At 43.1% G+C, this 27,924-nt stretch overlaps 1 protein-coding gene across 11 annotated transcripts; it reads left to right on the forward strand.

Annotated features, from left to right (window-relative positions):
- Positions 1 to 2,391: 2,391 nt before the first annotated feature.
- Positions 2,392 to 27,134, forward strand: LOC128890736 (actin-binding LIM protein 2). Of its 11 annotated transcripts, none has more exons than XM_054149521.1 (15): positions 2,392 to 2,590; positions 13,910 to 14,070; positions 14,394 to 14,559; positions 15,383 to 15,620; positions 16,149 to 16,467; positions 17,615 to 17,686; positions 17,978 to 18,164; positions 18,303 to 18,562; positions 18,651 to 18,912; positions 19,011 to 19,094; positions 20,258 to 20,358; positions 21,740 to 21,809; positions 22,603 to 22,685; positions 24,021 to 24,224; positions 24,645 to 27,134. In XM_054149521.1, the coding sequence occupies exons 1-15, from the start codon at positions 2,587 to 2,589 to the stop codon at positions 24,756 to 24,758; spliced, it is 2,325 nt and encodes a 774-aa protein (XP_054005496.1). In that variant the 5' UTR covers positions 2,392 to 2,586; the 3' UTR covers positions 24,759 to 27,134. The 11 variants fall into 11 exon arrangements, 10 of the variants coding, with proteins under 10 accessions (XP_054005496.1, XP_054005497.1, XP_054005499.1 ...); XM_054149516.1 differs by lacking the exon at positions 2,392 to 2,590 and adding an exon at positions 6,988 to 7,363; XM_054149518.1 differs by lacking the exon at positions 2,392 to 2,590 and adding an exon at positions 6,988 to 7,363 and having other exon boundaries at positions 22,603 to 22,643.
- The last annotated feature ends 790 nt before the right edge of the window (positions 27,135 to 27,924 follow it).

Consider the following 27,924-nt stretch of genomic DNA (forward strand, 5'->3'; position numbering starts at 1 on the left):
ACGCATGATAACGACCAAGTAAAGACTGCGGAAAGCTGGTTTCGCGTGCAGTCGCACATCGATGGACTCCCAATGACCGCTTACCGTTTCCACTGGTTCAACGAGTCTACGTACGCGAAACATGGTAACCCGAGCTCATTGTACGTAGCGAACTCGATCATCGGCTAGTCGATCGATGTTTCGAACGCTGACGAAACAAACGGAAGAAACCAACTCCTCGATCAACGTCGATTAACAGTTTGACGATACCAGAATGAAACGAGTCGATAAACGCCGGTTCTGGTCAATTATTCGAAGCGGAGCAATTCACGTCTGGCCTTTATCGGAGCCATCGGAGACGCTGGCATGGGGCCCGATACAATCCGCTACGAGTGTTCGTTACTCTCGTTTAGTATTTCGATAACGACGCTACCTAATTTTACGGTTCGTCGGAGCAGCTCGGTATAATGGACCCGTCGATATCCACGATATGTTTCTAGACGCTGTAAGATACGAGCAGCAATTTTATTATTATCCTTCGAGACGTCTTGGAAAACTGCGACAAACTCTTTTCTCGAGGCCTTCGATGAAGTCGAGAAAACAACAAAAAAATACTCAATCCGAATTGGTTACCGTTAAACGTGGAAATTTCGTATGACGTCGGATCGATGCGAAATCGAAACATAACGAAGAATAGAGTGTCTCGTTGAGTCTCCGCTAAATTATAGACCCGAATGACGTTCAACTTCTTCCTACTTGGTTCGCCGTATGGTCGAGGACACGCAATCATCAGAAATTACAAATTAGCGAGTAATGAAGCGAGAAATAACGCTGTTGCGAGCCTGTCATGGCCGGCACATTCTATTTACGTATCTAACGTAAAAACTTTCGTGATTAATGTTTCAGGGAAAACTACAGTTAGGAAGTTAGAGTGGTTCGCGATCCGATAGCCCACAAAAACGAACCCGAATGAGCCAGGTTTACGTAATTCAGAAATTGTATGCATCATATTTGAATCATTCCACGAAAGAACATCTTAAGGTGATAGGATCGCCATCTGGGAGATATTTGAAGTAAACTCGATGCTCGAGCATCGACAACACAGCGACCTATCGATAATAAATAGATTCCTGTAATACCGAATAACCGGCTCGGAAAAAAGACGCCAGCGCTATCAGTGGTAAGAATTGAAACTGTTTGCGAGCTACTTATTTCGGACAACACTTAACGTTTAATTATTACTCAACGCTTTACTGCGCTTTTTTATCGTAACGTACTATATACGTCAGCTCTCCATATATTCCGAGAAGTAGATGTTGGCGTATTATATAATTGATAAGTAATTTTTACGATGTAAATACCTTAACTTTAAAAAGATACGACCTCTCAACGTGTAATCTTATGTTAGGGTAGCATCGGACGAGATCCCTGAATTTCAAATCGTTTCAGTTTCGTTTCGGGCTTCGGTTGAATACGGTTTCCAAAGTTACCATCTTCGAATGGAGAATGTTCTTCAAATCTGGGATGAAAACTTTAATTTATTTTATCCTATACATCGTCGATGATAAAGTCACAGACGAGGTATAGAATAGAATGATAGATAAAGATCCTACGAATAACGTTACTTTTTGTCACGCGATTTCAATTTTGGGACTCTAACTGGAATAAAGACGGTGAACTCGATTTGTACATGGCTAATCACGGATAAAATGGTATACTGCAATAGACGTCCAAGCGATTTTGGCTCCGCGGTTGGCTACGCGCCCAACTAATCGATTTGTAAACCATCTTTGATCTACAGCAGAAGTGGCCAATTAATTTGAGCGCAACCACCAGAGGTCTCCATGAGCAGCCATGTCCGAATGTCGGTCAATCGCCCATCTCTGATCCATCGTATACCTTCTCTGTGACGAATACGCTTGCACTAACGGACGGCATTTGTTTTCACTTTCCCACCTCAAAGTTTCCTCGAAAATTTATTTTGTATCATTATTTTCAAATCTATCGTACGATGTTTTATCAAGGCAATTACTTTCAAATCTGAATCGTTCCTCTTGAAATTTCCCTCGTAAAGAAATCCTAGCGATCAGATATGCAGGGCGTCCACAGCTCACGTATTAAAAGTTGGTACAAAATTTGTAGCGCCGCGTGTGAAAAATTCACCCGACTAAAACGTGGAGGGCAAAAATTATATTTTTTGAAAGGACGAAAACCCTTTGAACCGCGCCTACACTTTCTCTGGTTTACTTTCTTTTAAATAATTTAAAACAATTTAAAAAAAGCCTGTACTGTATATTTATCCATATACGCGTTCGTGCTCCACATTTTAGTTTGGTGAATTTTTCCCCGTGGCGCTACAAACGTTGTACCAACGCTTGGATCCTCGCGCGCATGCGCATCGTTGAGTTCGCTCGCGATCGCCACTACAATGTCGGACGTTGAGCGTTCGATGGTGAGAACGTCTCTTGCATTTCCTGTGATTTCCTAAGTGAAATCCTGTGAGCACGACGTTTCTATTCGTGACCAGTGTTGTAATATGGTCGTATAACTCATCGGCAGCGACGAACCGTGATCTAGAACTATCGTAGCTCGTGCACGACTGCAGAGATGGGTGAGTAAAAGGCGGAAACCAAGTGGCGAATGCCGGCTAGCTTTTCTCTGTCTCTTCGTGGCTTCGTCGTTCGCGGTAGATGTGCGCGCGTGTGGCTCGTGTACTACTTGTCGTTGCCAAAGGCCAGAAAAGCGTGTCTGTGTGCGCGTATGTATACATGGGTGTCGTGTGTAGAGAGGTGTGGGAGCGGGTGTACGCCCCTGTATCCTGCGATTTCCGTCCAATTTTCACGGGCTTTTCCCTCGTGATGAGCACGCCGAATGTTTTCCGCGAGGATCGTAACCGTTAAACTCGCTCGGGGGCTCTATAAATAGGTGGATCCATCGGTTTGACGTTTCCTAGGGTGAGCCGGACGTACGTATACCTCCGCTGACTGTTTTTCCTGTTCGTTTTATTTTCGCGCTATTCGCGAGTGACCTGCATTCTCGAGCGGTACGCTGGGTCGAATTCGATCCTCTGCTAGGGCTGCCACCTTTACGAAGTACAGATGGAAATTCTCGTTTCTTCTTTTCTCATACATTTGTATTGTACGTTTTCATTGATTCAACACGAGAAGATAAAATAATACAGGCACGTTCGCATCGCGTATCATCTGCAGCTTTTCAACTTGTCGTAGCTGTTGCATAATCGCCTCGTACGTTTTATCGTGTAGTTAGTACGTAGAGTTCGATTTTCGTTTTTAAACTTTACAACAAATCCTTATATTTATGCGGACGGAATTATTATTTCGACGGAATGACTATCTCGACGATTCGTGTAAAACTTTGTACGAATTGCCAGACGTATCCGGTCGGCATACGCGCACACAAGTGTACGAATCGATTGGTTTTAACAGAAAATAACGATTCGTTCCCGATTTGCGCGAAATATCGACGAGAGTGGAAATATCTGTTGCGTGGCCCGTTTGTGCGTGCACTAGCGATTCCAGGACGGTATCCGAGGACGCCACGCTCGTAAATTTGCTCGCACAATTATGCGTTCTACCCACGCAACCACCGTACCTTGCACGATGCGTCGTGTATGCGCTTCAATACGTATGCATCGTCGAGAGTAGCAGCGACGGCGACGCACTGGAACGAACCAGCGATGCATCCTGCTACGATTATCCTATGCGGTATTTTCTTTTGCGCTGTGAGATACGCGAACCAGGATATCAGTCCGTCCCCGTGTAACGGTCGCGTCTAGTCTTTTGTCAAACACGATTAATAGCAATCTGGCGAAGAGGAGAGCAAATACAGTGACACACTTAACGAACTGTCCTGTATTTTCCCAAGTATAGTGTAGCGCCATATGCGTCCATTGGTTTTAGATATTCACTTCGTTCGAGTGTAATCACCGTGTTATCTATATCGTAGGAAATTGCGGTCGGTATTTATACACTCGAATTTCGCGACATACTTTGCGCGTGCTATGACTTCGCGTAAAGGTCGATTCAGACTATACGACACGTTCCGGCACCGCCACGACAAAAACATTGAAACACGCGTTTTAATGGAACCATTCACGCTTAACAAACACCGACCTGAACGTTTCGTCAACGGGAATAGTGTGAATAGTTCCATTAGTGTTTGAATGTTTCGTCGTGTCGGTGCCGGTACGTGTCGTTGCCGGAACGTGACGGTCCGTGTCGTATAGTCTGAATCGACCTTAACAGCGACCGTGTCGAATCTCACACCGAGTGATTTCTATTTGTAACAAATTGATTATTTTTAAATTGTACTTTAAGCTACCATCGTATTGTAACCGCGTCGTAATCGCGTTGTAACTTTTCGCGAAACCGTTGTACGTTATTTTCCAACGAACGTGAACGCGTTCAAACCGCGTTCTAAATAATACGACGATCGACGAATAGAATTGATTTTCTTCTTTCTCCCTTGTATATTGACATACATTTAGTACGAGGGTCTCGCCCTCGAAGTACCGTTGATTCCATTGCCGGCTTTCAGTGAAACTGCAAGCGCTACAGATCGATAACACCCCCTCGTGTTCGATTCACGCTGCACTGGTAGGCAGAAGGGAAAATCTTGTGCAGTGAAATACACCGGAATCATCGTGACCAAGAGTTTTTACGATGCGCGCTAACGAGAAGGCTCCTTAACTGTAAATCTCGTTGAACGTGTAGATTGCACCGCGATACGTGGTACAATCGAGACTGGGATGAACGAAATAACGAATAAAAATATGTGAAATAAAATTTTGTCTCCAGAGTTCATTTTTGGGAAAATTCGTTTCGCAGATAGAAACGATACGACGTGCGCGCGCACGTGCGCGCATATACCACGAATTTTCAAAAATTGATTTTCTTTCGAGCGAAGTTGGTATCTACAAAAAATGTTTATTCTTTTCCTGTAGTATCGTGTAGTTATCGTACACTATGCGCGGATTTAGTAAATCGTAGTTTTGTTCCGAACTTTTTATCGCGTGTTGCGGATATAATTCGTGCAGCTGTTGCATGCATGACGAAGCATAGAGAAATTCTCGCGCATTTTTCTTAAAAGATCAAAAATAGCCGTTCGAACATTGTGTCCTTTCTCTTAAATGTTCCCGAAATTGATGTTCCATCTAAATGTCCACTATATCCGGGTTACTGATTGACGGAGCTCCTCCCAGGAAGTCTCCCGAGTGGACGTAACGTAACTCTGCGGTTACATAATCTGTAAAAAAATGATGAAATCATGTGCATTGTCTGGCAGTAGATACAATTACGCTTGACTTACTCAAGCGTCGCTTATCATGTTTACCGTGACGTTCTGAAATGCATTAGCTTTCTTGGAAGACCATATTTTTACTTCGTTTTAGCGCCAAGTGATATCGAAGTGTGTAATCTTCACCTGTAAGGTGAAGAGACGATCGAATCGAAGTAAAAGCGACCAATGCTTCAAGACTGCGATCACTCGATCGTCTCCAGAACGGTGTCGATTATGTTAAAAAGTCGAAAGACAACGGATAGAGTTTCGTCTCGATCGCGTTCAACGCAGTCCAGCACGCGAAACCGAACTTTTCGAATACCGTTGCGTAAATAATGTTCTTTGATTCCAAGGTATTTCTCGATGGCATACATTCGCTCCTGTAACACATACCAGTACTATTTGAAAGAGGATAAGGCCTGACCAGTCTAGAATTTCCTTCTCGGTGCGCATAGATCTCGTAATATAATAACACTGTCTCGTAATTGATTTCGAAGTAAAACCGGCATCGTTCCTATTGTTGAGAAACGCGCTCGATTAGGGAAAAGTTATTTCTGTCCTGTTATTGTTCTTACGCAACAGCGAGACTAATAAACGACGAGAAAGTTACGGCTTCGTCGTGTTTTTCCGAATTACTTCGGAATTCCTTTGATCTTAACGAGCTAACGGTTTGGATGTTTGTCGTCTGCGACTATATGTACATTCGTTGTGTCGACAAACTGAAGGTATGCGCCGTCAGGTGGTTTCGCAATTTTTCTTCGGCTAAATTAATAATGATTTTCACAACCGCTTACTTGGGTGGGAAAATTGAATTACGTGGGAAAAGTTTAAGATTAAGTAAATATTTTCAGCCATTCTTTTTTGATACGTCGATACCTGTTCCCAGTGCCTTGATAGCCGTTGCGATGACACAGATAAGTATTTTTGCGACTGAATATACTTACGTACCGATTGATAATAGTTCGCGTTTCGTCCATTATGTCTTGGATTACGAACTTTTCAATTCTGTCGAGTAATACTCGAAATATTGGGCTGTCTGGAAAGTTCATGGCGATTTTTAGTAGGTCATACAGGTCTGAATATATCGGAATGGCTGAAAACAAATAATATATGTACATTTCTTAAGAGGTGGAATGGTTGTGGAACAAAATGGTACGTGTATAATTCGATAAATATACATCGAAATTCAAATATGCCTCTGAATTTTTCTTCAAATTTTACGTTTTGAGAAAAATCCGTTTAAAGTTTCAGGATCTAAAAAATAGTCTTTCGTGTACCGTTCGGAGCGCATCACTTTAATGACTCTGTAGGTACACTCAGACCTCGAAGTTTTTGTTGGAATTTTACGGAGCACATTCTCCAGATGGTAAACTAATTTTCTAAACAAAAAAAAAAAGAAACGGTCAAAATTTTGAATTTTACTTGACCCTCCGCTCTTAGTTGAATTAGAGGATTACCGGATTGCTCGAATATCGTAAGCAGGCACTGGGTCAATCCTATCGCAACCCTCTGGCCCGAAGCTGTCGTGCACGATCTTTGCACGCAATCACAGCAACGACGACCGTGAAAAGTAAACGTCAGTCGAGTCGTGCGACTTGACAATCGAATCTCGACGCACGAATCTCTCTCCTCCCCTCCCCTCCCCTCCCCTCCCCACCCCTGTCCCGGCCGCGATCGACCGCCGCGCAGCCAGTCTGCGATCGGCGCTCGTGCCGATGATATCGCGGGTGTGGTGTTCCGGATGATCGTGACACGTTCGCAACTCTAAAACGAATCGACCGTTCTCTGTATTCATCGATCGACCGGTGGATCAACGTTTCCCTCTTTCTTTCTGTGCGACGATTCCCGCAAATTTCGAAATCTCGACGAGGACTTAACATCGCTACGTATCAAGATATTTATAATCTTATCTTCGCTTGGAGAGGAAAAAGGCGAAAGGTGTACTCCACCTTGCGGCACTGGAACGTTACGCAACAGTCGCGACCAACAGGGACAATGAAGTCGAAGACGAACGAGAATTTTATAACGAGTGAAAGTAACGGGGTCAAGAAGGATCAGGAACTCAAGCAGAAACTACTGAAGAAGGGTAAGATGAGTTGGATATCTCCGATCGTTCAAGGCGATCTTCTTCCAAGTTCCAATACGATAAACAGATTGGCTCGAACTTGGGGTGGAGAATTGACGGTAGTTTGATTTAGCTTTGAAATCCGGAGTAGATCTTTTATTCGCTTCGAATAGTATTTTGTCTACTATTCTGTGGTAATAAAAAAATTCACGTTTGTCGTGAAATTTGTTACGGTTCGACGTCGGATAGAGGTGGAACACGAGTTTTAGCGGCTGCGATAGCAACGTAGTGGTATCAAAGCGCGAATACACGCGTAATGCTCCCGATTGTCGCGTGACGTAATTCATCGCTCGATGATAACGACTGGCAAAATTGTATTGTCGTAAAAGCGGCAACGCGTTAAACTTAAAATAGAAAACAACGGATTAATTTTAGATAGCGGCGATGCCGATTATAGACGACGCGTCGCGTGCCGCGAATAATTTTATTAAGAAAGTCACATTAATGCAATCGAATGTCTATCTAACGATTGTATTCGGTAAAAATGTCCGGAAAGTGTCCTATACGTGGAAATAGATGAATTTTGCTATTTATAATACCCGTTGCTTCGTCGCGAACACGTTTCTTTACTCGAAATTCGTCACTGGTAACAAATGAATACTTCCCGCGTGCTAACCACATTTAGCCCCATTTAGTTCCCATTCGAGTACGAGAGTTCTATATAAAGAAAAACAATTAATAAACCATTTACACCAGACTGAATGGCGCGTTCGTCGCTATTGCAATATTGTATCGCAAATCGGCAACGCCTTAATGGAAGTTAAGTACACGTTGTGTGCCATCCACTTTGTAATTCAATTCTTCATTCATTTCCCGTGGGCTACCGGGGCTGCGTTGCTCGATACATTATTAAATAGTTGTAACGCGATTGTAATGCTGTTAATTACACACCAAAGCTCCATTACATCCTGTTGCATACGTAACGGACGATTCTTTCGCGAGTTGCTTGCGTAAAATTAATCACGCGAGATCGAGGCGAGCACCGATAAAAATGTGGATAAGAAAAGAAAGAGCTGTCAACAATTTTTGACAACCTTCCTCCGCACGTACACGTAGGAGAAAAATCCTTAGTTGCTCCGCAACTGGCTGTTAAGTGTATTTATTATCACGTTGTAATTCGCTTAGGTCACTTATCAGTCGATTATCGTTTCGGTGGTAATCGTGTTAACGTTATCGTGGTTATCAGACACTTCGTTGCGCTTAAAATTCTTGTGTAATACGAACATACGTAACGATTAGCGGCGATTACAAACAGCCATCGGACGCATTTAATCATTCGTCGATTCTGTGACCCAGAGTGCATCGAGAGAAAGACCCGGCCACTTAGGGGTCGTCATGTTTGACCCCACTTTACGACATCCTATTTAGACCACTTACGAATCATATTAACATACCGAGGCGGTGAGGAACGTATGTGGAACGAAGCTATTCGATGATGAATTGTCGTTACGGCAAGCTTGTAACGACACTGAAACGCGGTTGAAGCCGACTTGATTTGGAAAAATCGACAGCATACGGAATTCTTGATAAATCAACGATCAACGTTTCTTTACTTATTTTGAAGATTAACGAGTATTCGTACTATTAGGTTGACCAGAAAGTTCGTGGCAATTTTTAAGAAAACTTCAAAGGCACAATTGAATTGTAATATATATATATATTTATTGAATTACGTAGGTACCATTTTGTTCCACAACCTTTCCACCTTTTAAGGGATGTTTAAGGGATATATATGTTATTTGTTTTCAGCCATTTCGACATATTCAGATCTGCACCACCTACCAAAAATCGGCATGGACTTTTTCGGACAAACCAATAATTTCTCGCGAACAGATTACGTAAATTTAGCGATGACTTTCGATGATAAATGATAGTTATGAAAATCATTCAAAGGTATCTTGGTAGACTTGGTAGGAAAGATTTTCAGGTAACCTGGAAACACCGTTTCGCGACATCCCATTTAGAGCGGCTTGCGAATCATATTAAAGTACTCTGTGCCCGGGATACGGTAGATGTAGGACAAACTGCGCGTGGGTGATACGTAGAGATGCAACTTTCTTTTTCCTGTAACGATGTCACAGTCCTCGAATTTACGAGATTTTCGGTGAACGCACGATCTCGTGCACGGTGTCTCGCGAAATTATAAATCTTGTTTGCTTGGCTGGTCGTTCCCGCGACAACGAGCAAATACAAATTTCTACCGTAAGTGGTTCCGTAGGTGTTGCACGCTGTCGGATTGTCTAGCTGTCTTATCATCGTTCATTAGAAATTCCGAGCACCTCCCACGTCGACTCTTACCGGTTTGTAGCGCGATTACCACTTCGAATTCCAAGTCGGGAATTCCACCGAGATTATTGTGCTACCGCGTGTAGAAATAGCGCGCGATTGCAAAACGGTGTCGGTACTTCTCGAGCATTCAACGCATCTTTTTGATGATTCTCGACTTAGATTTTTCCTTTAATCTTTCAATCCTTGCGCCTTATTTTTTTTTTTTTTTATGACTATTTGCACGCAAATGTTCGTCGGCTCGATCTAGGTCCATGCTTGTACGGTTCTCCGAGACTTACTTCGAACCACCTTTTAACGACGCACTGGCAGTCGATCGAAAGCTACCACGAATCGAAGCAGGAGTGACGCGCAGACGAGGGAGTGTCTCTTCGTGAACGACAGACTACTCGATTTAAACGGAACACGCCTCGCATCAGAGTATCTCATTAAATTCCCTGCTCGAAGTTATCACGGGGACATATGGTCGGAAATGGTATTCGATTTTTCCTAAGTAATTGAAATTAGCGAAAGAAGAGAGATCAGTTAGCCGAATGCAGACCGCTTTTAACTCACGTGACAGCGCGCGATGACGTCAAAATATACGATCCGCTCGTTCGAATGATGTCACCGGCTATTTTTAAAATCGCCACGGCGCGAAAGTTTCGCGAGAGCCATGGAATTTTTGTAAACAAACGTCTATCGCGAACGCTGTCCGTTCGGATAAATCTCGAGTTTCGTTTCCGTCGCGATTCGACGTTGATCGCTATCCTCGTGTGCGTACTCCTCCACGATCCGCCAATTGAGTACGGAGTTATGACGGTTAAACGAGGCTAATGCGACGAGTCGAGAAAGCTTGATTTATATTTCCGGAAAACCGGACTCGTCGTCGACATTCCGAAAAAAAAGTCACGTCTCTCGATCGACAACAAACTCGTTATTAAGGTGGTAAAAAAAGCGATCTCTCAAAATCGAGAAACTTCCGCTTACGATAGATATCAAGTCGACTCGAACGAATACTCTGGTAGTTGGACGCTATTTTTCAATCATCCTGTATTTTCGTTTCGTTGATGACATCAACTCGAATGTCGCAGCGGGCCAACCGTTTCGTCGGTTGGCGTGTTTTTCTTCCGGCCAGGAACCAAATTAGTCATCGGCGACGAAAATATGGATTACCCTAATCGTATCTTCCATATCTTGGAACATTTTTTATTTATATATATTTTTTTTTTTTTTTGCAACACATCAAATTGTTTGTGTAACAGGCAATTTAGAACGTCGAAGATAACTTTGAAAACCAGTTACGGTCTATCCTAATAACGAATTATCTCTCAAAGGAGCAATCGAATAACCCGGTGCTTTAACGCTATTGTACGTCGCAGATAGACCGCAGTAATTTTAGACACCTAGATAGCTAATAGAGAAAAATGGAGATACCTCTCGTTCAAACAACCGATAATTTAACGAAACAGACGTTTTATCTGGTGCCCTTCTGACGCAGCGCTGAATCATCGAGTCGGAGCTCTACGTCTTAGATTTGTACGCCATTTGCGCGCCGATTAAACCTCGCGCGTAACTTTGTAGGAATCGGATAAATTGAAATTTCGGATGTAGTTATCGATAACGAAGTTCTGTTTTTGTTGTACCATCAAAGGCCGGGTCTAACGAAACGTACGGATCGTGCTGGCGTTGATCGCGAAAGTTCGTAGTCTTTCTCGAGGCGTGAAAGGAATGTCTATCTTACCCCAAGGAAACTGAGAATATTGAAGAAAAAGTTCTGGCGTGAGTCAGCCGATTTCTCGGACGAGTCGTGCGACAGTTGCTCGCAGTTTCCTTCATATTTTCATCGGCTATATGGTGCATGAAAAAACGAACGATCACATTTGTCACGCCGCGTAGAATTGAAAGGATGCACACCGTTGAGTCAACGTACGCGAGAGTCTCGAATATAACTACTAACTACGTTTGCGTAACCAAACTACCAAACGTGCTTCGATTCTCCTCGCAGCTGTTAAAGCTATCTACATGTGGAGACTCGTCCAGATGCATCGTCGCGCGATTTACGATTTCGCGCGGTATAGCCTCGCGCCATTTCGAATCGGTTGCTCCGTATTTCATCGTCGCGACGTCACGTCGATGCGCGATGGTTCGATTTGTTCTATGTTTGGCGTTAAACTTGTATCCGGTTGTCTGCGATCCGCGTTAACACGAGTGCTGCGGGCGCAATAATAACAATTATTACAGGAGTTTTTGCGATGACGAAGATAATTGAAAAGCGGGCCGTGCGACTCACCGAAAGGCCCGTTAACTCCGGTGGAAAGCGGGTGACTGGAAATTACGGTAAAAAACGCAACGGCTGCTTCGCGTAGCCAACAATTTAATCGTGGCGAATCACGACAACGATTTGATCGTCCGGCAAAATTATCGCGAGCTCGCGTCGCTTTTTCAGCACCGGTTACCACCCTACCCGCTGACAGCGAACAATATATTATCCTTGGGACTTTTTCGTTCTCTCGATGACAACGCGGTGTCTCGAAAATTCATCGCTCTTCGACTCGAATACACCCGCGGTTCACCTGTTTCCACTGCGACTAGAACAAAAGACCTTCACCCGGATTCGATACACGACTCGGTTGTGACACGTGTTAGCGCGCTCTGACAAGTGTCCGAGGAGTCTTTTTCTTTTCTCGCCTTTTTCCGCTCGCGCGTACTCCTATACGACAACCGGTACGCTAAGCAGATTTCTTCGAGTCGAGCTTTAGAAGCTTCACGACGACCGGATTACGCGTGTAACGCACCATATTCGGCCGATACGTGCGCGGATTGTCGATTAAATCGAACGCCATTGATTGACCGAGTATCGTCCGTCGTGAACACGACTATCGTGTGTCCCGCTGGACTCGCGGAATCGATTACTCATCGCGTGGGAAGGATACAACAGATCGATTCGAACCGTGAATTTTGTTCGAAATCGTTTTTTACTTTTATCCAGGAAAAAAGAAATACCTTCTCGATAAACTGCATCGTCGAGCAACTAGAAAGGCGCGATTGCAGAAGAGAAATCGCGATTTTAGCCCCTCTTAAAATTTCGAACGGAACGAACACGGATTCGTTGTAATTTTCGTGCTGGCATTGGCGAATACTAGAATCATCCAGCAGTTCCTTATCCGATGACAACGTTTCTCGCGGGCCAATTAGTCGAATTTGTTGTTTAGCAACGATGCGGTTCGGCCGCTTTTTTTCACGGAAAATATCGATGGAATTAAAAGGTTCTCGCTTCCTGGAAAAAGACACGCGAGCTGTTCTCTACTCTATTTGCCATTAATTAGCCTGGCTAGCAGAATGGCAGTATTTCGCTCGGGTGAGTCTGAACCGTACTTCTGGCATTCTTCTGGAAATGGAATAGCAAAGCCTTTCGAAGCGATCGCGCGGAGAAAGCACTCGCTCGGCGCGGAACTTTTACCTTCGACGAGCAAAGGACTGGTTCTTCCGCGGAAAGAACGTCTTTTTACGGGGACTCGGTAACAATGACATTAGACTTGGCGCAGGAAAGGTTTCGAAACGAGCAAAAGCGCCGCTGTTCGAACGAAGATTCAGGATAAATTAACTTCGTAGCGCGGTATTTGACCTTAATAACCGCTCACGGGGAATATCACGCGTTACCCTTCGCAATCGCGATTAAAGTACGCGTCACAGCCGTCGATCGACTGGAAATAGATCATTAATCGTTTCGCGGAATTAGCCGTGGGGTTCTTGGAACGAGACATGAGTTCTGCACGAGAAATAAAGCGAGAGGAGACGGTCATTGTCATCGGAAGACTTTATCGATGCTCGTTTTAACCCTGGAATGGAAAGATTGAATAAATTTTATTCCTTGCATTACCTTACGTTACTTCTTTACATTTGATTGAAGACTTGGTTAAAAGTAAGAATAGATTTTAAATACGAGTCTTTAATGAAATGTAAAGAAGTAACAAAATGTAATGCAAGGAATAAAATTTATTAATTTTATTAAAATTACCAACACGGTTAAAAATAAGAATAGATTTGAAATACATGTTGGTACCTTATTTCTTGATACTCTATATACTAATGAAAAAAGAAATGGTAAAAAATTGGGTATCGTGAAAAGAAGTAATAATTACTCGATCTTTCCATTAAAAGACTAAACCTTTCCGTTCTAGGGTTTGTCATACCGATCGTCCACAACGGCTTGACACGCGCGATTATTGTATGTTGCAGGTAAAACGTTCTGTCAGTCCTGTAAGAAGAAGTGCAGCGGGGAGGTGCTACGAGTACAGGACAAGTATTTCCACATAGGGTGTTTCAAGTGTGCTCAGTGCAACTCGAGTTTAGCGCAGGGCGGCTTTTTCGCTCGCGAGGGCTCTTACTACTGCACCAAGGTACCGTAACGTGTAAATAAAAAAACCAGCGAGACTATTAAAAATAGAAATAGAGAGATGGTTGTGATTATTTGGCGCGCATAACGCACTGCCCTTCGTTGAGTTTGTCGCGAAACGTACGAACGATAACGTGCACGCTTTTCACTGTCACGGATTTTATACTCGTTCGACAGAAAACGAAAGCTCGAGTGAAAACGGTGGCTGCGAATGCGCTCGGAATGCGTTATTTTACAACTCATCCTCCGAGAGTTGTGTCTGGAGAATTGGTCGAAACGATCGTGTGTATGTGTGTGTGTGTGTGTCATTTTTTTGTAATTCTTCAGGACTACAGGGAACGTTGGGGCACGAAGTGCGCTGGCTGTGGAGAGTACGTGGAAGGTGATGTAGTCACCGCGGGCGAGAAACACGCGTTCCATCCGAATTGTTTTCACTGTCAGAGATGCAGACAACCGCTGTTGGGCCAGGGAACGAAGGTGTCCCTTGTGCAAGGTAAACACCCCTTGAAATCGTTCGTTTTCAGAATGCTACATCCTCATTTACGATAACACATGTTTCGTAAAGAGGTGAAAACTAAATACGTCCTATTCGTTGTCTTTTGACGCGATCTGCGTAATAGGCGTATCGGTTAATCCGTTAACGCGAATTACCGTTTAGGTGCATCGCTGCTGGTTCTGGTCTAACGAGGCGAGACACGTGTGGCCTTGTAACGATTACTCGATTAATGCTTGATCATACGTTTGCACTAGATACTCGAAACGACCTTACCGCGATTTAAACTGCCTCCGTTCGACTCGTTACGTTGTTCTCGTGCAAATATTTACGCGCATCTTTGCAACCTCGGCCGTTTTATCGATCCTCCTGGTGGGATACCGATAGAGTCGTATATTTTTAGAGAAATAGCTCCAGGAATACAACTGCGCTGTGCGAAACACTTTTCAAAGAATCATTCGAGCCTTTGGGAACCCGTTGTTCCACCGAAATTAATTCCCGAAGAATTACAACTACTTCACGTCTCCAAAGTGACGCGACCTTTTAAAGATGTCGAGCGCGCCGATCGACGTAGAACGACTCTTTCAGTTACGATGAAAACCGATAACAGTGCCATCGATGACTGGAATTAGCTATTTATACGCGGAGACGCGCAAATCGAGCGAGTAAACAATCGCGAAGCTGCACGCTCGCGTACAAACGATGAATCAGCGGAGAAAATACGCTGTAATCGGAATAAAAGACAATAGTAAAGCAGCGTGCGTCATCGGTCGGATCGTCGACCGGATCTATCCAATCTCAACTAAACGTGCATTGTCTATAGGTCAAGCTCTATGTCATCGATGCGTCGGTATCCCGGTTCGACAGGCCTCGACGCCGGTTGGTTATACCGCTATCACCAGAGAAGCCGGAGACGGGCTCTCCGACCCCGGTGCTTGCGCCGGTTGCGGAAACCAATTACGAGAAGGTCAAGCTTTGGTAGCTCTCGATCGGCAATGGCACGTTTGGTGCTTCAAGTGCCACAGCTGCGACAGCGTTCTTCACGGCGAATACATGGGAAAGTGAGTGAGAAAATCGTCTCGTCTTTTTCTTAATCGAGACACCGCATGCCTTGTACCTTTCGCTGATAACGAGAAAAAAAGGTCAGACATGAAACGCGGTTTTTCAATTGCCAAGAATCGACGCGAATGACACTTTGATTTTACAAAAAAAAAAAAAAAAAAAAAAAAAACGTTGTTAGAAACGCTTACCAAGTATGTATATCGTTGGTAAACATTTTTCTCGACAACGTTTTATGATTAATCGCGAGAATGCACGTCTTTCTTTCTTTCGTACGTCACGCATGTCACCTTGACCAGTGACGATTTGAGTTACGCGACGTCGATGTATGCACAAGTTTTTGTTTCTAGTTCTAATAACACCCGTTATAAATTAGATGGTACTGTTACAACAACTGCAAACAGTTTCAATATGGATACCTTACGTCTACCTTTACGTATACCTTAATAGAAAAATAATAGATAATAGATATTAGATCGTGCAATCTGTATCGGATAACGGAAATCGAATGAATTTTTGAATTATATTAGAGACGGAGTGCCTTACTGCGAGAAGGATTATCAGAAGCAGTTCGGCGTCAAGTGCGCTTACTGCAATCGTTACATCAGCGGTAAAGTACTGCAAGCTGGCGATAATCATCATTTTCACCCGACTTGTGCGCGATGCACCAAGTGCGGTGATCCTTTCGGGGATGGCGAAGAAATGTACTTGCAAGGCGCTGCGATATGGCATCCCCGTTGCGGTCCAGGGCCCAGTGGCCCGAACGGTATCGTGAATGGTCACGGCGAAGCTCACACTCCGCAGCATCGAGAATCGGAGCGGATTTCCAGCAGCGCTTCGGAAATGCAGGTAAGATGGTAGAAATCTCGAACGGAAATGTTTCTTCGCGAATCGCGATCACCGAAAGTTGATCTCGATCGAGGTGACAACACCGCTACGAGCAATGCGAAGCAGCCAAATAGGACTCGTTTGTCGTTCAGTTTTTACTTGTGATCGCTACGTTTATCGTAAACATAAATTTCATTCGGAACTGGCGAATTGTATATTGATCTTGTAAAATATTGTACTATAACACTCGCCGTGTATATTTGTTGTTGCATAGTTATGTAGTGTGTACAGATGGCGCGCGTTACATTTGTTCCATCGTTTTATCGTTACTCGGTACGATAACTCGATATCGTTGCAGTATCGCTGCATAAATGCCACTTTTCCAGCGAATCTCGCGCAAACGTTCAACTATTTTTATCGATCATTTCTATCCGTGTTAATCGTTGATTGTTTTCATATTCGATAAAGCGTGTTTAATTGCTACTCTATTTTCACGATCATGCAGACATTCGATATCGTTCCCAAGTATTAGAATACGTGCACGTCGCTATGCATTTTCCGTTTAGTTGCATTGTTTGCCGTCGAAGGACGGAAATATTGTACTCGTGTGCACACCGAATCGAGTTTGCCGTTCGATTGTAAAATACCAACGAGAATCGAGTGTTTCGTTCGAACGGTTCGGTCGTAGCCTCGAGAAATCGAGACAGAAATACGACGTTTCGGCTTGCATCGTGCTTATCCTGAATTTTTGTGGTACAACACGTTCGTGTAAAAACATGTTGCTGCTCGGTTAACGTTGCGTTGATGCCCAGTTGTTGAAACCAATTTAGAATAGAACACTTTAGAGCCTAAGATATCTTTACTTTTTTTTTTTTACTCGTACCAGCTTTGTGTATAGCTTAATTTTTCATTCTCTTCGGCGGTACATGGCTTTCGATTATGCATCGTTCCTTAACGTATCGTTGTATCTCTTCCGCACGCTTTGATGTTCGGATTTCGATATTTTATTATACATATTTACACGCACACACACACACACACATATATATACGTGTACGCTACACGTATCTCAACATTTTACCATATATTTGATTTAATCATTTTTTATTTTTATTATTGTTTTCTTAATCGTTGTTTACTTTTTTTTTCGCACGGTCATTGTGTATAGTTTTCATTGCGGTCACGCACGCCAAGCCTGAACGGATCACTCTGCAGCCCTTACAGCAGCCTCAGTCGCAAGGTATGCCACGTATCTCCTAACACGGACACTCTCTCGAGGAGTACTCGACCTTTTGTTCGTTATCGCGAGCATTGGTTATCATAGGATATCGTATACAGTTTCGCTATATGTAAAGTATCTATCGTTGAAACAGTGCAATTTCTTGAAGGAGTGTCATGCGCCATTGAGTTTTTATCTTTTTTTTTTTTTTTGCTCGGTACATAGCTAAAGTTAGCGATACGACAGACGCTTACGATTCACCGAATAAACCAACACGAGTTTAGCCGCGATAATATGCGTTAATTGCCTCAGTATTACCCCGCACGAACTGGCAGTCCGGGACTGATATTGAGAGAATATGGACGCGGTGCATCCGAGGATGTGTCTAGGATTTACACTTACTCGTACTTGACCGAAACGCCCAGCCAAGGATACCTGAGACGTCCGATACAACCTTACGACAAACCTCCGACTAGTCCGCACTTTCATAGACCTAGCTGTGAGTCTTCACGTTTTCTCTTGGTCGGAAGCGAGTACGCATCGAGTACTCGTTTCGCTCGGACCAGTAAAATCTCGATCGAATGATTTACGAACGAAACGAGCCACGTTCCTAAATTGTATCGTCGTTTTATTTTAGCGTCTCGTTCGATAAGAAGCAGCGGCGGACGCAGCAGTCGATCCGGAATGCGAGCTCTGGTCGATGCTCTCAGCGAACCCAGACCGAAGTCGCCAGCCAGTCAAGTAGATAACGAGGAGCCAATAGAGCTGGCGCATTATCCCGATGCCATGAAGCCACCTCCTGGATCCAAACCACCGATCGAAAGAGACGATTTCCCTGCCCCTCCCTATCCTTACACGGATCCCGAGAGACGTAGACGATGGTCCGACACGTACAAGGTATCGTCATCGATGACCGCCACTTTTCTACTTTACCAAATATTCGCGCACGATTTCTGTTCGATGATGCGTTCCGTTTGCGATTCAGGGGGTACCCGCATCGGACGACGAAGACGAAGTCGACAACAAAACTTACATAAAAGAAGTGGAGGAAAAATTGAAAAAAGAGCAAGACGAGCTAAGCAAAATCGACACTGGAATAGCGAAGGTGTTCTTGCATGACCGTGAAAAGGATCGAGAAAACTTGAGACACAAAGCTGCGAACGTGGATCCTAGAAACGCGTCGAGAACACCGTCCGCTGCCAGAGAACCGACTTACAGACTGCGATACGAAAGCCCGGTGGGCGCATGTAAGTCACGCTGAATATTCTCAGTTTGCTGTATTTTACTATACATACATATCGCACGCGTCGAATCATAGGTCGCAAACGTTAACTTTTCTCCGCAGCACCGTCGAGAAATATAGATCACGCCAGACCCTGGGAAGACGACGACGGTTTGAGCTATAGATCCAGCGGGCCCAGCTACAACGGTAAGCTTTATATCCCCCCTTTCGGAATCGTTAGTTGTCATTATTATCATGATCGTCTCATTAACATAAGTGATAAATCATCTCATACATGTCCACACGTTCGCACATGACACTAACATACCACTCTACCGTTTAAAGTAACATCGGACGTTAGATTCCGAAGTGATAGCGGGGTGGGGAGCGAGAAACGTTCCACTTTTACCACTAAAAAGTTTGTGCTATCGTGGAACGGGGACCGTTGGAACGTACGAATGCGAATCACGCAGTGGGGAAAGGGGTCCGTGCTCGATTAACGAACGATAACAAGCGCGTGACTCGAGCAGGAGGTTTAAGTTTTAAGTGGCAAAGCACCAAATACCACACACTCTGGTGGCCGCCCATTAACGTAAACCAGGTGATGTATGTATCGCTTTTGCATGCGGTCGGCATAAACCTTCGATGTGCTTGCCTCTTCTTACGTCTCTCGACTATCTCATCAGACTACGAAACAGTATGCGACGAATATCATCCTTCGAAGTAGCGTAATCGATGCAAAATCCCAGTTCTTTTCACTTATTCTTAGTCACGACCATCTCCATTCGTCATTATTCGTTGATTACCCTAGACAATCTAGACGTCACGTTGCTCCTCTCGCATGGTACCTTGGTTTCACTCTTCGCAACTGTCCATCATACACGAACATACATTGCTCGAAAGAAAAGAAAAAGCGTACATCATTATCTCATATCTTTTGAATGTTTCATACTTACAATGTTGGAAGATAATCGTAAACCGAATATACGCTATATGTAGAATATTTACGATATATTGATTTTGTACAGGTTGGAGATCCGTTGCGATGTCGAAAATCAATTCTCGTTATTTCGTACAGATACTTTCTATACAGCCTGTACGCGTACAGTATATATGTATATATTTCTTTTCGCCGCATGACATTTACGTTTCTTCGACACTGCATACTTTTGTCTCGCTTCCTCGGAAACATTTACGCGGTAGGCTGACGAGCGACGCACGTCGGCGTATATCTTCCAATGTTGGCTCATTTAAATCGATGATTAAAATACCGCTATCTATCGTACCGGTACGTTAGTTGACACCGCTACCTGTATCATCGTGTCTCTATTTGTGTTTTTGTGTTTGTGTTGTGTTTGCGTGGGCGGCAGTTGGGAGATCATCGGCACGCTCCCCGGCTCCCAGAAACTATCCACCCCTTGGTACTCAACGCGCCTTCACTCTTCCGAACGCCGCTAGGCACTATAATTCGGTGAGTCCGAGAACTTTCCAATTCACCTACCGTTGATCTCAAGTCAAACGATAACTTAGCGATCGAGGCCAAAAGTGAATTTCGAATTTCCTGAAATTCGTCTTTCGTCAGCGCGGATCAAAAGTCTTTTCCACGTGTAGCATTCGCGAAAACGATCGAGAAAAAATTACGATCGCGGACGACGATTCGTCGTTGACTTGTCTTCACCGGAGGGCATGCTTCTTTTTCTTTTTTTTTTTAATCTCTAGCTTATGAAAAAAAAAAACGTTTATTATACTTACACACAGGTGCTGGCTTCTTCGTACATAAACATATGTATTTCTTTTCGTATACACGCGCGTTACCCTTGCACACTCTCTGTTTACGAGATACGAAAAGCTTGTGCACTCTGAACGTTGGGTATGTTTCACTTTCTTGCCGCGGGGATGCGAAAAACGATTGCGTTAACTGTACCTGGTCTCGTCGTAAATTTTGTCGGTAACCTGTTTCCGAAAACCCATTTAGCGGTGCCTACGAAACGAACGTTTCAAATTCTTATCGACAGAATTCACGAGGAGAATAGGTAGAATCTCCGGGGATCTATCGTCGCGACATATTTATATTATACATCTTTATTTTTTTGTTTGTCTTCGACAACCTTTTCTTCGACTCGTTCACAGTCCGTGCCACGAGCTGCTGCTAGTGCTTCCAGAGTATTGCCTTTGATATTTATCGAACGTTAGATATCGAATTGTTCGTTACTTTTCGTAAGTTTGCAAACGCTAAGGTTGATACTAAATCGGGCAACATTCTTCCGGCGTCTCTGAAATATACGACGACGAGCACGATAACGAGAAGAGGATAGAAACGTCTTTACAAGATACGCGGCGATGGTAACGTCGGCAGAAAGGGTCTGGGTAAAGTCCCTCGATGTTTCGTTTATTATATATGAGCGAGTCGAAACCACTCCACGCATACAGAGTTGTACGAAACGTAATGTTTTGTTGGCGAACGTTGGGCATTCGTATGGGAATGAACGATTCCACTTTCCCGTTGAAACTAATGAGTAATACTGTCGATTGACTATTTGAAACCAGTTGTGAGCTCCCTTCGGCACATCCCGAAGCCAGGGTACGGTCTGGCACCGCGAAGTCACACCTTCTCCTCGACCGGCGGTTCTGTATCTGCTCTCCCTGTAAGTCTTGCACAATCGCGTCACAATCGACGACCAATCTCTTGCACCTGTTGCTGAATTTAATGCTCTAGAGACTTATTATTATTATTACTATTATTATTATTATTATTATTGTTATTATTATTACTATTATTACTATTAGTAATACATTACGTGGATAACAAGGATTTTCCATCGACTCTAAGACTACGCTTTTTTGTCGTCTAGGGTGATTATTCGTTCAGTGGGATGGGAGACAAGACGCACAGCATTGATTTCTCATCTGGCAAATCAGATAGTGAGTAACAAATGGAAAGGAAACTGATCACGTTATCTTGCCACTCTATTTTTTCTCGCAGTACTCTCGAACTTCAACTTGTACATGCTTACTTTCTTTTTCGAGTAGAGTGCTCGCGGAACGAAGAGCGATCCCGAAAGCGATCCTTTTCAAACCATTCCGCGAGCACGCAACAACCTTTATTTATTTATTTATTTTTTTTTTTTCTTTCTCGATTATATTACTACGATTACTAGGCTTAATACCCGAGCATGATTTACTAATGCATCCTCGCTCTGACAAGCGACAGACACGTACACACAAACTCGGACACATACTCGCTCACACACTGTCACGTTTCATTAACGCCTGCCTCGGGTGATTCGACGCGCGGTACAAGTTTAGATTACAGATTTCCATAAGAAACCGTTCGGACTGTTACGATTATTAACCGTGCCGGATGATTTCTAGCGATGCCCGAGCGATAACGTGACTTTAGGACACGTGCTTGAAGATGTTTGATCGTTGACAGCTGCCACGTATCGCGTAGCTTATTAGCGAATTCAGGTCATATGTACGATAACGATCATCGGACATTCGCTTATAGTGATTCGATCGAATCAATTATGTTCCTTGTCTCAGGTTCGCGACGGTTAAAGTTTCATCGAACGGATCTCTCGAATCGACGACGATTTCGTTCTCTGGAGTGGGAACATGATTGGTCGATGGAAAGATTGTATTTAACATAACGAAACGGTTTGTGCAACATGGTTTGACATGGTTTTTTCTTTCCCATTTTTTTCCCCAATTTTAGTATCGACAGGCAGCATCACGGATGTGGATCGACGGGCATTGGTATGTACCACAGCCCCATACTACTCCCGGCGAATTAGCATGGTTTGTAGCTTGTTTTGCATCTGATTTATATTAACCGCGCTTCGACCGCGTTAACTCTACGTATAGTTAACTCATAGATAGACGATTTAGATGTTCGCGCGAGCCGAGCGCATAGATCGAGTAACGTGCCAATAACGTGCAAATCACGGAACCGATTCACGAAGTACACGAGTTGTATCATAATTACGTTGCAGTTTCTCTCGCTATCGCAATGTAAAATACTTTTTTGTACATACAGCGTTGTATATTTATTTGCGCATGCCTGCTGTACATTTGCTGTGATTCCTTTATATTTTTGCATTTTACATTGTTGTTGTTGTTGTTTTATTTTTCTCTCTCTTGCCTTGACATTTGAAGTTTACGTGTTTGATTTTTATATTACGAGAAAGCGGAACGATTCGATCGGCGTTGCTTTTGAAATTATCGCGCTTACATCGAGACATACGATCGAGACGCTTGCGATTGTTATCAACGTTCGCGAGCTTTCCGAGTAACTTTCTTTCGAATAACGTGCCGGAATTGACGCGTACCGCGGTGTTTTCGTGAATTGACTACGTAACGATCTTTCTGTTATACATTGGAATTGCATCTGTTGCATAACCGTGCATAAGAAGTTTTTAAAAAAAAAAAGCAAAAAAAAAACGGAACCATGTCTAAACTGAAATGAATGCGCATGTTGCATACGTGACGCGTGTCGTGGTTGTGCTTTTCGCTTCTCTCTTCTATCCAATTCAAAAGCGATCCGAGGTGATAATACAAACGGTTAGAATAACTTTCACAGAATATTGCTCGAACGGTTAACGATTGCCGGATCCGAAGAATTAATTGTAGCAAGCCAGTTCCCATTATTCGTTTCAGTCTAGCTGTAGTTCTGTTTCGTGTCCGCCCTTACCGAATAGACGCGAACGAGACACCAACGACGGTTCAACCTGTTCGCATAACACCACGTCATTAACGAACATGGCGTTTCGCTGATTCTCTTTCTTCTCCTTCTTTCTTTGCTGCAAAATGGAGCTTGTAAAACGACGACAAAATCGTCGCCAAGCAAAGGGAAAGTTATTGCACGGTCAATCTCCCCGAGTCAAAGAAAATATTTTTAATTTCGTTACGATACGAGCTACGAATTGCTGAAAAATTGGCGCCATTCGGCGCCGTTAACGCTCGAAGAAAGGCTCGGGGAATCCTGTTCGCAAGAACTTGGAACGTAGAAGATTCGAGAATCGGATTGTCTTCTGCCGTGCGAGACACTTTATTTAATTAAGTGCACTGCTGTTAACGCTCGTTACACGGCAAGACAACCGTATCGCGATAACTAATGTTTGACTCGTGCTTCAGAATGATGGTGGAATGCTTCCATCGTCCACCACGTATACAGGTGGCCTCGGTTCGGTGGTCGGAGGTCACGGAGGCCATCACGTGAGGAGATCGTTGCCGGACATGGGTACTGCGCCATCCGAACCACCGAAACTCTATCCTTACCACTTACTTGTCATCACTAACTATAGGCTGCCCGCTGACGTGGATCGTTGCAACCTTGAAGTGAGTAATTACGAGACTAATTGATACCCACGAAATTGACAACCACTAGAATCGAGTGGCCGACCGGAGTTCCTTTCGACCGAGAAATATTAGCATACGTTGATTGTTATAGCCTGACATAGTACTAGAGATCACGGTTTTGAACGGGTATTAAAATACACGGGTACACGGAACACGTGTATCGTGTATTAAGGGATTAAGAACACGGGTATTTCATTATTTTAGAATAATAGCATTTTACATAAAAGTTTGTATCTAAAAATAATTGGATATTGTACCCGTATAATTCGATGTATGCGTACCCGTGTATTAAAAATACACGGATCCATTAATTACCCGTGTACCTGGATATTTCGATACACGTGAAGTAAGGATCTCTAGATCGTACCTATTTAACGGTGTGTATCGTTTAATTTTCAGCGACACCTTTCGGACGCGGAATTCGAGGCAGTTCTACAGTTTACCCGCGCAGAGTTCTATAGACTACCGCAGTGGCGTCGCAACGAGATCAAAAGACGCGCCCGATTGTTTTAACTAGCAGCATTCGTATTACGCGTTCTACTTACTACCTTCGTCGTGTCACGACTGTGTTACCGTGGTACAGAATGTACATTCCTTTTGCCCGCGTTAGGTGTATCATGAGAATGAGAGAGAGAGTAAGAGAGTAGAGCACGTGTTCGATACCGATGATCCGTGAATGTTTGCAATCATGAAATATAGGTATATATATAGTACCTACGTATCGCCAAAACCATCGTCATTTTTACGAACGCGAAAAAGGTTGAGTAATCTTCGTATTCTGACGCAACACGTTCATTTAACACGTAAAACACGTACACACAGGCACACGAACGCGGATCGTTTACATACCGAGACACAAGAAGCACTGCCATTTTATCGTCAATTTCATTCTCTCGGCTACGAATCCACGGACAGCTCGACTAATCGTTGTCGACGACTCGTCGTCGTCCCTGTAACTTCGGTGCTTCTTTCGAAAGAATTTTCTTTCGCTGTTCGTAGGGTTGTTATCCGTTTCTGTGATTAGCAGTGGAGATCTGCTAAAGCGCGTGAGAGCGAAGTAATCGAACGCGTGATAATGATCTAGCCGTAGACCAAGCAAGGATCATTGTAGTCGGTAAAAAAAATGTTTCGATCGTTGGTGATAATCTTGGGTAAACAAACGATATATCGTTTACGTATATCGACTCCTATCGATGGCCGTTTCGGGGAACGGTTTTAAAGAGATTGACTTCTCTTTTCTATATGTAGCATGTAATTTGATTTTCGTGACCATGGTGTTTTCACATCGCGAAGAAGAGAAAAAATTGTTAGATGGGTATGATATTTTAGAAAAGTAGCCAAACACGAGCGATCGTGTCTCATCTCAAACTTTCAATCGTTTGAACAGAGAACAGTCGATGGCTTAGAGTTTATTCGCGGACGTCGACGGATATAGCACACGAGGAAAGTACCAACTACGCGAAACGCGAAGCAACTAGTGGAGAAAAAGAGATAGTAATACTCGTACGTTGTTGTAAATAAACCGGAAGGTCATACAGAGATGAAAGAAGCAACGGAGGTACGAAGATTTAAGGTATATATACATATATATATATACATACATACATACCGTTTTGAGAATTTGCTTGAATCACAGACACATTTACTATTTGCAAAGGGTTATAACACGAAAAGCGCTACTATTATAGGAGCTATCATTATCATTAATTTTTAGCTATTATTATTATTAATTATTATTATTATTATTATTATTATTATTATTATTATTATTATTATTATATTTTACTATAAGCAATATGAAAAATTTAAGTTATAAGTAGATAGAAAGTCCAGCTTGCCGAGTGACGTGTATATATACATATATACGTATATCGTCGTTTTTACATGCTGTATCTTTGTTTTATCACGCGTGGAGTTATACAGGCTATGCTGTAATTCGCGGTATAACCGCAAAGGAAATGTTTTGTTCGCGTCAGATATTTGGACGTGCTTTCTATTCCAACGTGGTCTCGTTCAGGAAAATTGTATTCGACGATACCACGAATTACGAGGCACGCTGTATAAATAAAACCTTTCTTATTCGTTTCTCTGACTTGCATATCGACTGCACAAAAACCCTCCGCGATGCGAGCGAGAGTTGTGCATGTATCCGTAACAAAAAAAAATATATCCGCATTTTGCTAAAGCGAATTACACGAAGAAAGAAAGAGGGGGAAAAAATGTTGAGAAAGCCGAGTTGTATTCTACGCGAATATGTCAGACGGCAAGCTGAACGCGCGACAGAAGAGCTCGGATACGTTGAACCCTAATCGAACGGATGTTAATTTTCCTATAGTTTCATGGAATGTAATTGTATCGAGATCCTGGTCGTTGCATCGATCACATTGATAACAACTGTTCGCGACTACGCGAAGCGGAGAGAACCTGTCCGATTCGTTGTCGCGTACACGCAGGAGTGCGTAACTCCTGATCGAGTCCGAGAATCGCATTTTACTATACTACACTTCGCCTCTTACCCTAAGTCATGTGCCTATATGTAAATGTCGGCGGACATTTAAAACACGAAGAGTCGTTAGTCCTTTCTCTTTGAAAAGCGTCTAACGCACATTGTACATTTGCGCAATCTTTCGCAGTTTCTCGTCGCTTCGATACAAGGAGGCTTGAAACGTGCCCCATGATCTTGCGTGCGCGACCTTGTGAACACTCGAAGAAAACTTAAAATAATTATAACGCACTCAGCGCGACAAAGTAAAATGCATATTTGCATCGAGGAAATCAAAGGGACATTCGCGATATAGATTTCCGTTTTCTTGTCGTCCGTTTTTTTTTGTTTTTTCTTTTTTTGTTTGTACACGCTATCGAAATCAATAAACTGCAATATTTATCTTTCGTTTGCAGTATTTTTCACCGCGTATCGATCGAGATTTGTTTTCCTATTAAGTTTCTTGTGCTTTTCTCTTCTTTTTTTTTGTTTAAGTTAGGTCGCATTTTAATCACGATGACCGATCACAAGTAAACCTAACCGTGACACACTGTCAGATCATGGTGCATCGTTGTCGTTCACACTGTGCAATGCGAACCAATGTATACATAATTACATACGTTTCTGTTGTATAGAGCACATTGCTTCCGCTAGTCCCTGAAGTTAAATAAACGCAACCTACATGAAAGCTAGCATTCACCCATCCTTTACACTTTCATCGGCGTTACATCTGCGATATAATATGATATTTTAACCGTCTCATTTGGTTTTTAATAAATTGATACAATCGATTTTGTGTTGTATCTTGCATTAATTAAATTTTACGGGTCATTACCATCTTTGCCACCAACTAAATTGCCTTACAATTTACCCTCATTCTCGACAGGCTAGAGTGGGTTTCTCCCTCTTTTTTTTTTATTGATATACCTTAGATCCTTGAAGATCCACATTGGTATCCAGGTAGTTTCTATTTTTGACGCTAGATGGTGAATTGTTTGGTACACTAGTGGCGCCATCGGTGAGAAAACGCCCAAGTTTGTAGCAACAATATGCTATTCCCATTGCTTCTTCTAGATGGCGCTACAAATGGTCGATAATTATTGCTGAACTAAATATCTGTTCATAAGAATGATAAATCGGACTTATTAACGCTATATCGAAGTGTTGTAGAGATTATAAAGCAACGAATCCTATTAA

This window comes from Hylaeus anthracinus, unplaced genomic scaffold (assembly GCF_026225885.1).
Source record: "Hylaeus anthracinus isolate JK02 unplaced genomic scaffold, UHH_iyHylAnth1.0_haploid 12001, whole genome shotgun sequence".
NCBI lineage: Eukaryota > Metazoa > Arthropoda > Insecta > Hymenoptera > Colletidae > Hylaeus > Hylaeus anthracinus.

Coding starts and splice junctions, on each gene's coding strand:
- LOC128890736 (XM_054149516.1), top strand. CDS start 7,273: ATGAAGTCGAAGACGAACGAGAATTTTATAACGAGTGAAAGTAACGGG. Junction 20,359..21,739: donor CCGCTAGGCACTATAATTCG/GTGAGTCCGAGA, acceptor TTTGTCGTCTAG/GGTGATTATTCGTTCAGTGG. Junction 24,225..24,644: donor TGGATCGTTGCAACCTTGAA/GTGAGTAATTAC, acceptor TTTAATTTTCAG/CGACACCTTTCGGACGCGGA.